The sequence below is a fragment of the Agrilus planipennis genome, unplaced genomic scaffold (assembly GCF_000699045.2).
Source record: "Agrilus planipennis isolate EAB-ADULT unplaced genomic scaffold, Apla_2.0 scaffold18, whole genome shotgun sequence".
NCBI lineage: Eukaryota > Metazoa > Arthropoda > Insecta > Coleoptera > Buprestidae > Agrilus > Agrilus planipennis.
Window position 1 is genome coordinate 910,200 of NW_020438920.1, and position 17,939 is coordinate 928,138.

Below are 17,939 nucleotides of genomic sequence, written 5' to 3' on the forward strand. Positions count from 1 at the left end.
AAGAAGTAATCGAAGCTGTAAATGGTTATTTTGAGGAGCTTGACGAATCAGTCTATAGAGATGGCATTAATAGACTGGAACACCGCTATGAGAAATGTATCAGCCTTGGAGGAGATTATGTTGAGAAATAAAAAAAAAAAATTTTAAAAACCTTGTTTTTCTTGGTCAGGCCGGAAACTTATCAATCCACCCTCGTATATCTAAAAGCTTGAGGAAGTACCGACATAAAAGTCAAAACATGACAACGTAATATGCTGTAATCTGGAAATTCAAAAATGCGTAATACGTTAGGTTTCTTATTTACTAATGTGGCCCTGTTTGCTTGCTTGTAATACGTTTATGATATGTTTGTTTATTATTTTAAAATCTAATTAATTTTTGTGGTATAATCAATTTTGGAGCATTCTTATTATTTCTACTGCGTTGTTTGTACCTAAGAGCAATTGTTTCTCCCACTCTTAATAATGGAGGGGGTTCGAATCCCCTGAAACCCCCTGAATCCGGTCTTGACTATAACCTGGAGTCTATTCCCGGTTTGTTCCATCATTCATCTCTGACTTAGAAATTTATAACAGTGAAAATTTGGTAAAATTTTTTAAAGAATAATGGTTGAATGTCAAAAGAATTTTGCAAAAATCATCTTATCACCTTCACCCTTTGTAAGAATGATCTTCAGAAACAGCTTACAATAATTAAATATATGAAATCCTATGACATTATTAGTTACTTAATAGTGGATTAATATGCAATACTAATTTGAAATCATTTTTTCGATTTTTTATTTACCCACTACAATCTACCTCAATTTAATGAGGGAAAAATTGTTGCTGTTGTCACACCCTCGCCGGGAATCGAACCCGGGACCTTTGGCTTTACGCACCAATGTTCTGACCACTAAACTACGAGAGGTGACAACAGCAACCACGACCAACCGACCTACAAGGTTAACGATCCGTCGAACTAATGTAACTATATACTGAATATACTATGATTAAACATACATATAATTTAGATATCTTTTAGAAGTGAGTTAGTTTAATATGAAATATTATTCTGAAAATTCATTTCTGAATTTTTTACCCACTACACGCTACCTCAAATTAATGAGGGAAAAATTGTTGCTGTTGTCACACCCCCGTCGGGAATCGAACCCGGGACCTTTGGCTTTACGCACCAATGTTCTGACCACTAAACTACGAGAGGTGACAACAACAACCACGACCAACCGACCTACAAGGTTAACGATCCGTCGAACTAATGTAACTATATACTGAATATACTATGATTAAACATACATATAATTTAGATATCTTTTAGAAGTGAGTTAGTTTAATATGAAATATTATTCTGAAAATTCATTTCTGAATTTTTTACCCACTACACGCTACCTCAAATTAATGAGGGAAAAATTGTTGCTGTTGTCACACCCCCGTCGGGAATCGAACCCGGGACCTTTGGCTTTACGCACCAATGTTCTGACCACTAAACTACGAGAGGTGACAACAACAACCACGACCAACCGACCTACAAGGTTAACGATCCGTCGAACTAATGTAACTATATACTGAATATACTATGATTAAACATACATATAATTTAGATATCTTTTAGAAGTGAGTTAGTTTAATATGAAATATTATTCTGAAAATTCATTTCTGAATTTTTTACCCACTACACGCTACCTCAAATTAATGAGGGAAAAATTGTTGCTGTTGTCACACCCCCGTCGGGAATCGAACCCGGGACCTTTGGCTTTACGCACCAATGTTCTGACCACTAAACTACGAGAGGTGACAACAACAACCACGACCAACCGACCTACAAGGTTAACGATCCGTCGAACTAATGTAACTATATACTGAATATACTATGATTAAACATACATATAATTTAGATATCTTTTAGAAGTGAGTTAGTTTAATATGAAATATTATTCTGAAAATTCATTTCTGAATTTTTTACCCACTANTCTCTCATACAGAGACTGTGAGAGATCCATAAAAACACCTAGGCAATAACTGAGAGACCAACCACGACCAACCGACCTACAAGGTTAACGATCCGTCGATTTTCATTATTAATTAATTATTTAGAAATAACGACATATTGTACAATGTCAGATACTTCATCCCTACTCTACCATAATTTCTAAATACTAAAAATTTCGTTAAAGTATATACTGTTACTATAGCTATAAATTTTTTATTGTTTATAGTGAATATTAAGTAACTCCAATAATAGTTTGTCGGTTTACGAGGCAAGCCGGATTGAGAATAAATTATTGAAAATAATAAGGCAATTGCTCATTCCACTTCAATTGGATTTACGTTTGACGCTGACGTGATACCGTTATCCCAAAAAACAATTACATTAAACTAATTTTACTAGCAGCTATGAATACCAAATGCGGCGTGATGAAGTTTGAAATTTTCAGGAAATCGAATCTCCGCATAACAAACATTGCCACGCCGTCAGATAAACAAAATTACACGGCTAATAAACATGGAGGAGTAATTTCAGATATAATCGAACAACATTTCGTTGATCATTAAAATATCAATCGTAAATGTTTTAATAAGAAGTGTCCCTGAAGAGCAAAACTATCCCTGATACGAAACAAAAGCAAAACCATTCCAACGCCGACATCGAATTGCAAAATGTGTTTGCTCGAAATTACGTGGCCTGAAATGAAAAAGGTTGTAGCACGATATTGTTCTCACATGAGTCGCGTTTTTGCCTCGCTAAATCAGGCGACTGTCGACGAATGTGGAAAAGACCTGTAGAAAAAGATATGCTCCAGCTTGTATTAATGAACAACATCCATTTGGCAGTTGGTCGGCTATGGTTTGACCCAGCGGCATGGCCTAGAGGTTTAGACCATTGCTTAGCATTCGGGAGGATGCCGGTTCGATTCCGGGTCCGTCTGCCTTGGTCCAAATTTTTCTGTGGTTTTTCCTTGCATCATTTAGCCAAATGCTGGGACAGTAATACTCCACAGATAATCTTTCATTCTCTTCTGTCTTCATTTCGTCCGTCTCATCTTTCTCACCTGAACCACCATTCCTGGAAACAGCCTGAAGAGGGCCTTCCGCCCTACCTTACGACGTTGTCCGGAGGGACTGCCCGACCATCAGCATTACTGGCTGGTGGGAATGAAACACCCAAAAGTTTTTCTTTATAGTTTGAGAGGGAATCAGTCCCCTAGCACCTGCCCAGTTGGTTTTTGTAGAGAATCGCATTCTGATAGTTCACAGGAACATTATGAGCGTCCTGGAAGAGCAGGTTATGCCTTTCATGATCACCATCGGTAACTATGACATATTCATACAGGAGAATGCTTCATTTGACGTAGCTCGTGTTGCCAGAGAGTATTTAGATGAGGTGGGAATTAGACGATTCGATTAACTAGACATGAATCTTATCGAAGTAGGAAGTAGGAGAACATCGAGCAGAATATATAACTTAATTGAAAATATGCCTCGTTGACTTCAAAAAGGTATCAATACAAGAGGAAGAATACACGCTATTGGTTATTGGTTTTATAAATTTTTTTATTAATAAAAACAAAAACTGGAACTGGGTCATAATTGTTAATTTGTTACTTTCTCCGAATAAAGCATAGAAATCGAAAAAAATGCTTTCCAATTCAATCATCATCTAAGATTGGTTGGACACACACCCTCACTCCTTCCAATTCTGAGGTAATTTTCGCATTTCCCTAAAACGAGCATCCTAAACTATTTGCAAACAGTAATCTAATCTAGGTCTACCTCTACTCCTCCTAATTCTCGTTTCTGCCTCTAATATGTCTCTGACTAGACCTTCATGCCTAAGAAGGTGTCCTACCAACCTATCTCTCCTATTTCTTATTGACGTCCATAGAATCCTCTGTTCTGCTATTCTTTCTTAATATCTCTTCATTTTCTAACCTTCTCTATTCACGGTATTCTCATCATTCGCCTGTAACACCACATTTCGAACGCTTCTAACCTTTTCTTTTCTACCGCGCCTACTGTCCATGTTTCGCACCCGTACAGCGTCACACTCCAAACATACACCTTTACAATCCTGTTTTATCAATACCACTTCCATTCTATTCAAAGCTACCTCTAACTCCTCCAGTTCAATATAGAATATTCAAAGCAGCCTATAAAATCCAGTACAATTGCTCGCTGGTGTATTTTAGAACGAAAGAATAATTAAAAAACGTAGTTTTTAACTATTTAGGCTTTCACGGCCGGCGTACATTGATGCGGTGGTTCCTTCCGCGCTGTTCTGCCGCAGTACTGTCAAGTCACCACTAAAAATGCCGTTGGCGAAGAACAACGAAATGTCTAGAACATCAAAATTCCATGTCCAACGGCAAAACAACCCGGAAGAAACCAGTTCGTCTATTGTAGATATTCCCGAGATAAAAATGTTCAGTCTCTCAGAGTCTCTGAACGAGAGACTCGAGTCACTCATAGAGATATCCTCATTTCGAATCCAGTCTCTGAACGAAAGACTCGAATCTCTGAACGAGAGACTCGAATCTCTGAACGAGTGACTCGAATCTCTGAACGAGAGACTCGAATCTCTCAATAAGTGGTGTCTTGATAGATAAGTTCAACATATTTCAGAGATCCCAGTCTATTTACGAAAGACTCTAGTCTCTCAATTTTTCAGTTTTATTCATTCAGTCTCTCTGTGAGAGACTCGAATCTCTGAATTAACAATTTTATCGTTCGAGTCTCTCATACAGAGACTGTGAGAGATCCATAAAAACACCTAGGCAATAACTGAGAGACTGTGAAAGACTGTAAGAGACGCTCTCAGAGACGCTGAAAGACTCTGATAAACTCTGAGAGACTGGAGAGACTGAAATGTTTTGTCTAGGGTTTGTGACATCCGACATTTTGTGTTTACTTTCGTAATTTTGAATATGGAGTCATGAAAAGTGAAAACTAAAACGGTTTATGCTACGACTCCTCATATAAATTCGTTTTAACTCCGAAGATTAGTGGAGAGATCTATCCGTACGTTTGTTTGTTTGTCGCGTTCATTTGCTTTTGTTTCATATTTAGAGCAGCAAATTTCAGTGTTTCCATTAGCGTCCGTTAGAATAAATCATTCCGGTACGATGTCAATGATTTTGCGGCGGAGGCTAATTGCATGAGGTACGCCGCATCGGCGTCGCTCCGATAATACCCATACCCTTTGTCTAATACGCGCTAATCTGCTTCGGAATCGTTATGCAAGATTTAGCGTGGCAAGAGTTCCATGCAACTGTAATTTTAAATGCCGTAGTTTATGACTCGCCGACAGCCCGACATACGTTTTGCGGCTTACAATGGCCAGCAGAACAGCTGAGCTGAGCTCTACTATGCACCAAAACTGCGATTCACTGTTCCTATTCCATGCACCACTATATCTTCTTGCAATTTAAATTTCAAACTGAAAGGATGAATTAATGAACTACTCCCTACAACTTACACTTATCTAGTAAATATTACACGGAAAGTAACATTTCACTTGTTTTTCTTCCTCTTATTTAATATTAATTTGAAATCATCTTTTCGAAATAAATTTTACCCACTACAAACTATCTCAAAGCAATATTGCATATTAATCCACTATTAGTAACTAACCATGTCATAGAATTTCCTCTTATTTTCCATCCATTCATGAATCTTACAAGAATATTGTTGAAAATGATTAATTAATCGGTATTGATATGAAGCCTTTTAATTACGAATGGGCCGGGTACCCGGTTTGAATTCGATACCCGGCGGATACGTTACTTCTTTACGCACGGTAGGGTAAGTTCGTTTCATGCGAGTTGCTATGTAACGAAATCATGCAACTGATGTCCCCCCTCTACTCTTTCACGTAGTCGAGTTCGTAGTGGGGATCGCTTGAGCCGTGAGCGCGCTTCAGCGTTGCCAACCAGTACAATAATTATGGCGACATACGATAATTTTGCTTCAAATACGATATACGATATCATAATTCACATTTCTATTAAACATACGATAATTCGTGCTTATGGGATAAAAAAATATTTTCATATAGTAATATGTAGTGGGACTATGATATTTGTTTCTGCCAACATGTTGCCTTGTTTTTCTAAAATCTTTTGTTAATAGAACAAATGGTCATTTGAACAGTCTCGGGGTATTTTCACTCCATAAAAATACAAATTCTCTCTAATTTACAACAGAGCCGGGCAAACTCGGCTCTTTTGATTCTCGAAAGCTTCTCAGGTAGATCCTAATAGCTTCTCCTTGCTAAACTGGCGACGGTTAACGGACTTTTACTTACAAATCAGTGTATTGAAATGAATAGGGGATGCAATAAATTTGAGATCACTGATGAAATGTTATCTCGTTTTAATTCGAACAATCTTTATAAAAATAATAATAAGAATAATGGTGATGATAGCGATGACGATATAATAATAAAACAGAATTAATACGTTGATTATTATTATTGCATTAGATTTTATTGTAAAAAAAATATTTTTATGTATGTTGAATAGTTGATTTTAACAACTTGAGTACAATTTTATAATGTTAAAATAAATACACTATATGCATGGATATATAAATATATGTTGAAAAGTTGTTTTTTTGTATACATTCAATAAAATTTAATTGTTTATGGACTCTNTTGGATCTCACCAGCACGTTGCAGACTCTGACCATTTCGAATTTCTTTATTCGTTTATGGTAACGTGTCTCTCACGTAGTGGCGAGCTACGCCTGGATACATAGTGATCCGTAAAATGTAGCATTGTACTACAGATGGCGTTTACCGCGCCAAAAAAAAATATTTTTATGTATGTTGAATTAATGTTAAAATATATACACTATATGCATAGATATATAAATACATGTCGGAAAGTTGTTTATTTGTATACATTCAAAAAATTTAATTGTTTATGGACTCTAAAAAAAGAACTTTCTTCCAGAATGTTTAAAATCCAGCCCGAAATTTATTTTTCTATTTGAAGTTATTAGCCAGTCAGGAAAGTTTTTATAGTGTCATCTATTGATGGTATAATAGAACTGAGAAAACCACTGGGGTACACAGAGTCTCTTTACAAATTCATACTCCCACCACTAGGCTATTACTCCGATGCGCATGCGCAATAACGTATGATATTTTTGATGTCAATACGATAATTTTTCCTAAAGAGTGCGATAAATCTATCTTTTGAACCTGGCAGCGCTGGCGCGCTTCAATGCAACGTTCGTTACAGGCAACTCCGGCAGATATAGTGCAAAATTTAAATTCATAGGGTACAAATAATACCATTAAACCAATGCCTTAACCCCTATCCCAGTGTGTTTGTGTATTTGAAGAAGTTTTACTTCAGTAGCGTGTTGTATAATTACACGTTGTATTTTTTTTTATAATCCAGTTGGGGACCGAATAATAACACCGAGTATCCGGCAGTGCCGTGAAATTCTACTAAAAACAAAAAGAAAAAAATAACGTAACTAATACCTAATAATTTAATAAGGACAAACAGCAAAAACCTTAATTAACGAAAATAGTTAATTAAGATTGTAGTGGAATATGTCGTTTGTCCTAAAATGTGTGTTATTTATTAATTACTATATTAATTTATTTATTACTTCGATAATAGTTCTTCTAGTCATTTTATTTAAAGCTATCTCTAACTCCTCCTTGCTAGATGCTAATACTACAACCAGGACATAAGGAGTAGTAGTAAGGATATAAAGCAGAAGATAGCGCAGGGTCCTTTCGCCTTCAATAAAAAAAGTCACTTCTATGCTCGCGAACTATTAATTCGAAAAAGATTGTTAAAGGTGTATGTCTGGAGCGCGCCTCTGTACGGCTGCAGAAAAGAGAAGGTTAGAAGCGTTCGAAATGTAGTGTTACAGGCGAATGATGAGGATACCGTGGATAGAGAAGGATAGAAATCAAGATAAGATATTAGAAAGAATAGGAGAACAGAGGACTCTGTGGAAGTCAATAATGAATGGGCGAGATAGGTTTGTAGGACACTTTCTCAGGAATGAAAGTCTAGTCAGAGACATAGTAGAGACAGAAACAGAAGTTACGATGGGTTGAGGTAGGCCTAGATTAGATTACAGTTCGCAGATAGTTAAGAATGTGGGATTTTCCAGTTTTAGGGAAATGCGAAGATAGGACTGACGACCTTATGATGATAATGATGAGGTTTTATATTAATGATCTTAATGAAAACACAATCCCCCGGTTAGTTTCCAGTTGTCCCTTCACACTGCAGCTTTGATAACTGTTTCATGTTTTAAGAATTGTCGATTCGGACTGCTAGGCGATAACCCGAGTATTGTAGTAATTTTATTACATTCATAAAAAACAGGTGCAATAATGTTGTTTAAATAAGCAAACCATTAAACTTCGTAGATTTAAGCGTTAGTACATTTATGTATAACCATAATAGTAGGTAATAACAAGTAGGCAGAAGTTGAAGAAAAAGCATTCATATCAGGTTTCAAAGCAGGCCCTTTTTTCAATTTTGTACACTTTATTACAGTCAAGAAAAAAGGTTAATATGGCCTGCATGTACAGCATACGTAAAGTATATCTATGACGTCAAGTTACATTTATTAAAGGAACGTGTTACCTTTGTGGCGTCAAATTATTAGCGAACCGTGGAAAACAAGGTGATAACATAATCCCCAATATTTCCGAGTATAAACGTACAGGGATAACATATTTACCAAACATTCCGGAGTTTAATTTTCTGCGTGACTGGTTGCAACGTATATTTTTAATACAGTGGAAAGGTGAATTCGTAAGATGTGACTTTCTTAAAAAAAAAACGTTACATCGGGAAAGGTTTTTGTTTTCCTTTTCTAATTATGGGTATCTTAGTAAATTCGTTTCAAAGGGCGGAAGGAAATTCAAACGTAATAGCATTTGAAGAGTTAGGCCACTTCCACACCGTGCGATAACTACACGATTTACTGCATGTAGTAAATCGCATCGACACTTTGGTCTCGTTGTGTGTTCTGATGTTGAGGTGGTTAAATAGTAGAATGCGGAATAACGATAACAACCTTTAATAAAACAAGAACGAAAAATGAAGACTAGAGTTAAGAAGGTAGAATGGTGAAGTTGAAATTAGGAAGGATAAGTCAGAACTGATTTTAGTTTTTGAAAAGAGCTTGTAAGAACGGTGATAAGGAGGAGTTAGAAATAAGTTAATTAAAGTAGGGAACCAATAAGATACTAGTAAAATCTGGAAATTTAGTCTAGAAGAAATATTGAGAAGTTAAATTTGACCCCAAATCACCGAAGAAACTGACCATAAAACTGCAATTAGGAAAAGTAAGAATTATAGACGTCATGCAGTTAGTATACAGAGTTAAATTGTTAAAAGGGATGATAGGAAAGTACGTAGGCAATTAAATAGTCGTTTAGATGAAGAATAGGTATAGAGCAGGTATAGAATAGAGTAAGTATGGAAATAGAATTATAAGAAAAGAATATTTTTACACAATAATAATACAACAATACAGAAATTCCAAACACACAAATACAAGTACTAAAGTTTTCACAGATATACCAAAAAATATATACAACCACACACTCAATACTTCACTCTAAAAAATTAATTACTTTCTTAAAAACTATCAAATCGCCACAACACTGATGCGATCCGATATTAGAATCGTTGCAGTAATAAATGTCGCAAATACATTCCAATTTGTATTAACAAATGTTGCGGTAAAAATAATGCACGACACGTACACCGTATAGCCCATTTCAATTTGTTTGAATTGTGACCTTGAAGAAATCTGCGCAAAGATAGAAAGAATACACACTAGGCGTGAGCAAGTCAGAAATAGTTGGAACAAGCTTGAACGAGCAGAGCTCTCGATGGGCGGTCTTAGGAGATCGGCTAGAACTGTACAGTACTAGACGAAAATGTTTAGCAATTTCTTAAAACAAAAATGTATATAAATTAACAATAGAAAACAAAGCAAAAGTTTTATAGGTGTTGTTATTATTTTTGGCTAAATATGCTTTTAAATAAAGCATATTCTCAAATTTTAACAATTTAGTTTAAATAATTTTGCAAGTGGTACTGTAAAATTTTTGCCGAGCTCTCGCTCGATGATCGGTGGAGAAATGAGCTCCGCAGACAAATATGATTGAATTTGGAATTATGCTACGGCGCATCCTAATAAAGGGAAGGGGCATATCTCCAACTTTTTGAAACGAACAGTAATTCAATGTAACCAAATGTACGCTTTCACATACGTCGTGTGTTGTACCAACTTATCGTTGTCCATGGCTGCCGATACTCATTTCCGTCGCACTTATATGATATGCTAGTATAGTGATAACCGTAACTTGCAACATTGAATTAGGAAATAGTCGAATTAATAGAATTATTGTTTTTCGCTCCATTAGATACATACAACTGAATCAGACAACACTGCTCGCATTTGAACTTGGAACGTTGTCGAAACAATATTTAGTCACGTAATGTCGAAGCGGGTTCCGAAACGATACGACAGATCGCGTGCGGTAAATCGTGTCGTTATCGCTCAGTGTGAAAGTGGTCTTAGGTCTTAGTACAACATCTAAATAGATAACAGACGGATGTAGAAAAAGAGTGCTCCTTCAATGACTAGATATTGTTTATAGCAGAAGTATAATTTTCTCCACGCTCCGAACTGTGTTCTTTAAATTTGAAGTTTAGCGGGAATACGAATTAATTAACAAATTTAAAATTACAATTACCATATTTGTTATATTTTATTTTAAACAATTTATAAAACGAGTAGAAACAGTTAAAAGAATATTTATTGTTACGTAAGTTAAAACAATTACGAAATTCTTTTCAAATGATGTACTAATAAGTATAAGTACTACATTATTATTTCTTTTTGTTACAGCTCAAAAGACTGGCGGAACCCAATTGAAACTTGTAATTGACTACCCGAATAACGTGCAAGCACTTTTTAAACCTATGCGGTAAGTTAAAGTTAACCCTACCTTAATTAAATAATGTTTGTTTTTTAAGATTAACTAAAAGGAAATGCATTATTAGTTTGTCAATTTATAGATAAGTACTATTAATGTATTTCTTACTAGCTGACCCTAACACTTAATGAATGTAATGTTAACTTTTAACTAAATTTACAATTAATTTCGGATTTTATTAACGTAATAATATGATTCGTAGATTCTGTATTGTAAATCTTGTGGTACTGATGACTGATTGACCGAATGATCTGCAATGACTGATACCAATCGATTTGGCAGTTGTTGACATTTGCTCTCTGTATTTTTGCTTACATTTCGATTCGAGTGTTCTATATATATTTCAATATCTTTCTGGATTTGAATATGCTGTTTTCCCCCTATTTTCTGTTGAATTTCTATTCTATAATGAGTAATATATCACTGATTTGCAGTGGACATCAATAATTACAAATAAGGTGTAAGGGTCAGTGACGGGAGCTGTCAATTGTGAAAGATGGGGTAGTTCCAAATCTAATTTATTTAAAAATGAATTTTTTGTACAATTTTTTTTTCCGTACATTTTTCCGATATTTTAATAGTTATTCTGCTATTCAGGGCGGAGACGAATCCAACAAACTCAAGGTCATTTAAGCCGTTCTTCAGTAATAAATGGTGTAACTAACCCGACTTTGTATTATGTACATATTTAGATTATGACAATAACAAAATCGCTTACTTATTAAACTAGAGCCAACCAGCGCAATATAGAATATGTGAGATATATTGTCAAACAAAAAGATACCCTTATGTCTGAATTAAAGAGCATAAGAACAACCACAGACAACAAACCATCAAAACGGATTTATACAAAACTATGCTTCCTATGTACAACATTGAAGCCAAAAATTTTACAGTAAAAAGTAAATATTAGAAAGGGAGTCAGACAGGGATGCACACTGTCACCGGTACTTTTTAATCTATACATCGAAGACGCGATCAACATCATTAAAGACAGTACAACTGTAGGGATAGATATACAGGGGCAAATGATTAGTATGCTTAGATTTGCAGATTATATAGCAGTATGAGCATCTAGCAAGGCGGAGTTAGAGATAGCTTTAAATAAAATGGAAGCGGTATTGACAAAACAGTACTGTTTGAAAATAAATAAAAGTAAAACAAAAATAATGGTATGCAAGGGAATAAAGAGAAGGGAACGAGCGAATATAAAGATAGGAGACGAAAAATTAGAAGTGGCTGATTTTAGGTGTCTAGTAAGTCAGATAAGTCAGGACGGTAGGAGTAGTAAGGATATAAAACAGAGAATAGCGCAGGATCGAGTCGCATTCAATAAACGAGAAGTTACTTCTATGTTCGCGAACTGTTAATTTATAAATTCGAAAAAGGTTGTTAAAAGTATAGGTTTGGAGCACGGCGCTGTATGGGTGCGAAACATGTACAGTGAGTGCGGCGACAAAAAAAAGATAGAAGCGTTCGAAATGTGGTGTTATAGGCGAATGATGAGGATACCGTGGATAGAGAAAGTTAGAAATGAAGAGGTATTAGAAAGAATAGAAGAACAGAGGACTTTATGGAAGTCAATAGAAAGGCGAGATAGGTTTGTAGGACACCTTCTCCGGCATGAAAGTCTAGTCAGAGACATATTAGAGGCAGAAACGGAAGTTAGGGGAGGTAGTGGTAGACCTAGATTATATTACTGTTCGCAAATAGTTAAGAATGTGGGTTGTTCTATAGGGTTGTTCGGAAAGTCATTTCGTTTTTTTTGTGGAAATGAAAGACAGACAAATACTTTATTAAATTATATATTGACCGTTCTGGTCCAACACCTTTTGCCATCTTTCTGGTAGTAGCATAATTCCACGCTCATAAAATTTTTGGTCTTTGCTGGCAAAAAACTGATCGAGGAGGTTTTTGACCTCCTCATTTGAGGTGAAGGTTTTACCGTCTAAAAAATTTTGGAGTGACCGGAACAAATAATAATCCGATGGTGCCAGGTCTGGAGAATATGGTGGGTGTAGCATTGTATCCCATTCAAGCTGTAAAAGCTTTTGGCGAGTGACCAAACTTGTGTGAGGTCTCGCGTTGTCTTGGTGAAACACTACACCTTTCCTGTTGATTAGTTCTGACCTTTTCTGTTGAAGTGCATCATTCAGTTTGTCCAGCTGATGACAGTAGACTTCCGAATTAATCGTTGTGTTATCCGGTAAAAGCTCAAAAAAAACGATTCCTTTAAAATCCCACCAAACAGACAGCATCACCTTTTTTTGGTGAATATCGGCTTTGGAAATGGTTTGAGCCGGTTCATCTTTTTTGCTCCATGACCTCTTGCGTTTGACGTTGTTGTATACAACCCATTTTTCGTCCCCAGTGATGATGCGCTTCAAAAACGGATCATTTTCGTGACGTTTGAGAAGCGAATCGCAGACGTCAATGCGGCGACACAGATTTCTCTCTGTGAGAACATGGGGAACCCATACATCGAGCTTCGAGGATAATCCCAGGCCTTTCAAGTGGTCATAAACTGTTGAATTTGATAAATTTAACCTCAATCCGATCTCACGTGTTGTTATTCGCCGGTTCACATCAACTAATGCCTTTATCGCGTCTTTATCAGCTTCAACCGGCCTTCCCGAACGTGGTGCATCTTCGACATCAAAATTGCCGGATCGAAATTTAGCGAACCAGTTCTGGCACTGGCGTACTGTCAACACACCTTCTCCATACACATCAGTCAATTTCTTTCTGGCTTGAACAGCATTTTTACCCTTTCTGTAGTAAAACAGTAAGATATGTCGAAAATGCTGCTTATCGCTCTCCATATTTAAAAGGGCACCAACCAAAAACTACTGCGTAGAATTAATTGGAATTTTTCACACACAAGCCTTGCTATATGAGCTCTCAAAGCATATAAAAATTATACGGCTTAAATGTGAAGTTGGGTGCAAAAGAATACAATTAAATCCTCTGTCGGGAAAAAACGAAATGACTTTCCGAACAACCCGATAGTTTTAGGGAAATACGAAGATTAACTCAGGATAGGAAGGAGTGGAGATACGTGTCCAACCAGTTTTAGGACTGACGACCTTATGATGATGATCCTTTATCCGTAAAAAGTATCTAAATACAGTTTTTGGGGATGCATTTGCCATTTAAAAGCATCCGATCCTGACTCTATTACAAGTGTCCGTATCCGATACCCGGATACATTTTACCAATATCCGAATCCAGCTAAAAACATAACTAACAGAATTTTTAAAATCGGAGGGTAATTTGTTTTCTTTACGGTAGAATTGCGAGGCGAAATTCATGCATATTTCTTACTTTTTACGAAGGAAATTTTATTATCAAACATTCTTCGACTTTCTGAATATGATTTGAATTAAGAACCGGGACATTTTTTATTAGAGAAGAAGTGAAAAGTGATAACAACTTGAAATTACTTTTTCGGATCACGTATTGGACGTCTCAGTTCGTTATCTAGACTAATCCCGATGATTTTAAGGTAAAGAATGGAAATTGAAGAAATTTATACGATTTTATTTTATATGCAAATTCCGAAGCAAAATTACTTGGGAGACCTTTCCGTAAAGTTCTTTGTTTTCCCCCAGCAACCAACCAAGCACCACACCGCCGCAGAATAGCGACGGATAAAAATTGACGCGGGTTTTTCCTCCTTTATTTCCTTTTGTTTGAAGGAGTCCCGTACATTTCCTTTATTTTTAATTAAGGCTGAAACTGACCCAGAAACTCTTTTAAAATTGCTTTTGCAGCTTAGTTTCGTAAACTCCAACAAAAACAGGTTTGACAAAAAAACTGCTTTAATGAAGGCTGACTTTTTTGTTCTCTATCACCGTTTTCAAACGACATCGACCAATCTGTTTTTTAATTCCTTTTTTTTTTCATTTTATTGCACTGAACTTCAACAGCAATTCTCACCTTCGTCGTAAACAACGTTACGTGTGAAACAAAACAGCGAGAAGTGTTACGCTAAAACCGTTTTTTTTTTCTTAATTATTTAATATAACGCATATTACTTTAAAATAAATTAATCAACAATTTGTTACTTATACACTCGGGAACAGTTAATTTAGAAATTCGAAAAAGATTGATAATTAAAAGTGTATCTATGTCTAGAGCGCGGCGCTGTACGGGTGCGAAACATGGATGGTGGACGCGGCAAAAAGAATGATGAAGCTACCGTGGATAAAAAAGGTTAGAAGTGAAGAGGTATTAGAAAGAATAGGAGAACAATGTCTAGAGAACAGAGCGCTACAGAAGTCAATACGAAATAGGTGAGATAGGTTGGTAGAACCTGAAATTTTGGACCGGGAATACAATTATAAAAAACGTATTATCAAAGAAATGATACACATAAAAGAACACCCAAATTCTGTAAACTTCAGAATTGATACAGATAATTTAGGAAATATTTATAACAATTTAATAACATAAACCATGCCTGAGAAGGTGTCCTACCAACCTATCTCGCCTATTCTTTATTGACTTCTATAGAGTCCTCTATTCTCCTATTCTTTCTAATACATCTTCATTCCTAGCCTTCTCCATCCATGGTATCCTCATCATTCGGCTGTAACACCACATTTCGAACGCTTCTAACCTTTCCCTTTCTGCATCTCATCCCGTACAGCTCCCCACTCCAGACATACATCTTTATCACTCTTTTTCGAATTTCTAAATTAACCGTTCGCGAGCACACAGGTGACTTTTTTTATTGAAGGCCACTCGACCCTGCGCTATCCTCTGCTTTGTATCTCTACTACTCCGTCCGTCCTGACTTATCTGACTTCCAAGTTACTTAAAAGCAGCCATTTCTTCTAATTTTGCGTCTCCTATCTTTATATTCGCTCTTTAACTACTATTTTCTTTCCTTGCATACCAGTATTTTTGTTTTACTTTTATCTATATTCAGTCAGTCAGTACCGCTTTCATTTTATTTAAAGCTATCTCAAACTTCTCCTTGCTAGATGCTAATACTGCTATTTCATCTGCATATCTAAGCATACTAATCTTTGGCCCTGTAAATCTATCCCTACAGTTGTACTGTCTTTAATGATGTTGATCGCGTCTTCGATGTATACACACAAGTAGCGGTGGCAGTGTGCATCCCTGTCTGACTCCCTTACTAATATTTATTAATTATTTATAATAATTTTATTTCTTTTATTAACGCGTTTTTATTTATTCTCTGGAAAGATACATTAAAGTTACGCCACTCAAGCATAGTATTATTTTTAATAATATGGTTATTAGCTCAATACATTTTTAATGTTTTTTCGAATAAATGAATATAAACGATTTTAAATTTAAATATCTACAACAAAATGAAATTTATTATCCAATATAAAATTATAACAACCATAAAATGTGATATATATCGTACGTGTATTTTCTCTTACGCATTATTATGGCATACGCTCATTAAATGGCATTAAAATTAAAAATTAATGATACAATAAAACCAGCGACTTTTCTAATTGCGTGCTAATTCACTTAATATCACCATAAATAACCACCAGAACCACGATAAATTAGAACACTTTTACATTCACCTGCATCCAATGGTTTCTCCATAAAATACGATTTTCTGTACTTTTCTTTAATAAGTTCTCTAATTTTTTTTGAGAATTAATCATTTCTACCTTTTTGCTTAAGGATTAAGTCCTTCGAGAACAACCAAAAGTTCCAAATGCAAGCATTTTTTTCCATTTGCTGTTGTAATTTTTGCGAGTGTTTTTTAATAAGTAGGAATTTCGTTCCAAGGCAACTATAGAATCCAAACATAAAAATTTTTAAATAGGGCGGTCCCAGTAGCGGCGTCAATTGGGGCGCGATTGGGCGACCGCCCAGGTCGCCAGGTTTAAGGGGGCGCCACGCCGCAGACCTCTTATTCACTGACCGAATCCTACTTACTAGTAAATTCCCTAAACCTAGCTACAAAATCGTTACGATGGCAACACTAGAACAGAATGCAGTGTTCGCTCGGGAAACTGCTCTTCGTCTTACTGGGAATTCCTGACCATAGACCGACTGTAGAAGTTGGCTGAAGAACTATAAATTAAGTCGTATTTAGAGTAACAACAAGAATGGGAAGTGTTATTAAACGCCAAGGAAATGAAACTGCTCGTGATGAGTCTGTAACTTCTCCGAAAAAGAAATATGATGTTATATTTTTCTTGTCTTTTGGACACTACCATAAATTCATTAAATGAAAGATTTGAACAGTTAAATGAATACTAGCAATCATGGCATTTTTTGTGCAATATAAAAAAGATTCCGGAAAAACCAGATTCAAAACTCTGTAGTAATCTCCAATTGAAATTAACTGTAGTCTCTAAATCAGATATAGGTAGATGGTTATATGTTGTGTGATGGACTCATAAGTCTAAAATCTTTTTTTGTCTGATCAGAATGTGCTTACTCCTGTCTTTATTTCAAATTTTATCAAAGATCGCAACTTAAAGAGCTATATCCAAATATATGGACAGTATTGCGAATATTGATCGCTACCCATACCTGTAACTGCAGCTAATGGGTAAAGGAGTTTTTCTAAGGTTAAACTGATGAAAACCTATCTGTGATTGACAATACCTCAATTTAGATTGACAAACTTAGCAACTTTGTCAAATCGAAAATAAAATTGCGGAAAACAAAGGCTTTGACGTCTCAATAAAAGAGTTTGCCACAGAAAAGCTAGAAAAGTAAAATTTAAAGTAATATTTAGTTTGTATAAGGTTGATAGAAAAGTGTGAAGGTGCGTGTCCAACAAGTCTTAGAACAGACGACCTTATGATGATGATGATTAGTTTTTTTTAATGATTATTTCATTACATTCTTTGCCTTTTTTTTTCGTAATGGCAGATAGGGGGCGACCTCGAAATCTCGCCCAGGCCGCTGCTAGTGCTAAAACCGGCACTGAGCGGTCCCAA

The 17,939-nt window shown here is 35.8% G+C and overlaps 1 protein-coding gene across 1 annotated transcript in view; it reads left to right on the top strand.

Annotated features, from left to right (window-relative positions):
• The window catches only part of LOC108744089 (extracellular serine/threonine protein CG31145), a 170,299-nt gene that overhangs the window by 83,613 nt on the left and 68,747 nt on the right, over nt 1–17,939 (top strand). Inside the window, exon 4 of the mRNA XM_018479682.1 lies at nt 10,902–10,980. Within this exon, the coding sequence (XP_018335184.1) occupies nt 10,902–10,980 (79 nt within the window). The remainder of the gene's footprint in view (nt 1–10,901; nt 10,981–17,939) is intronic.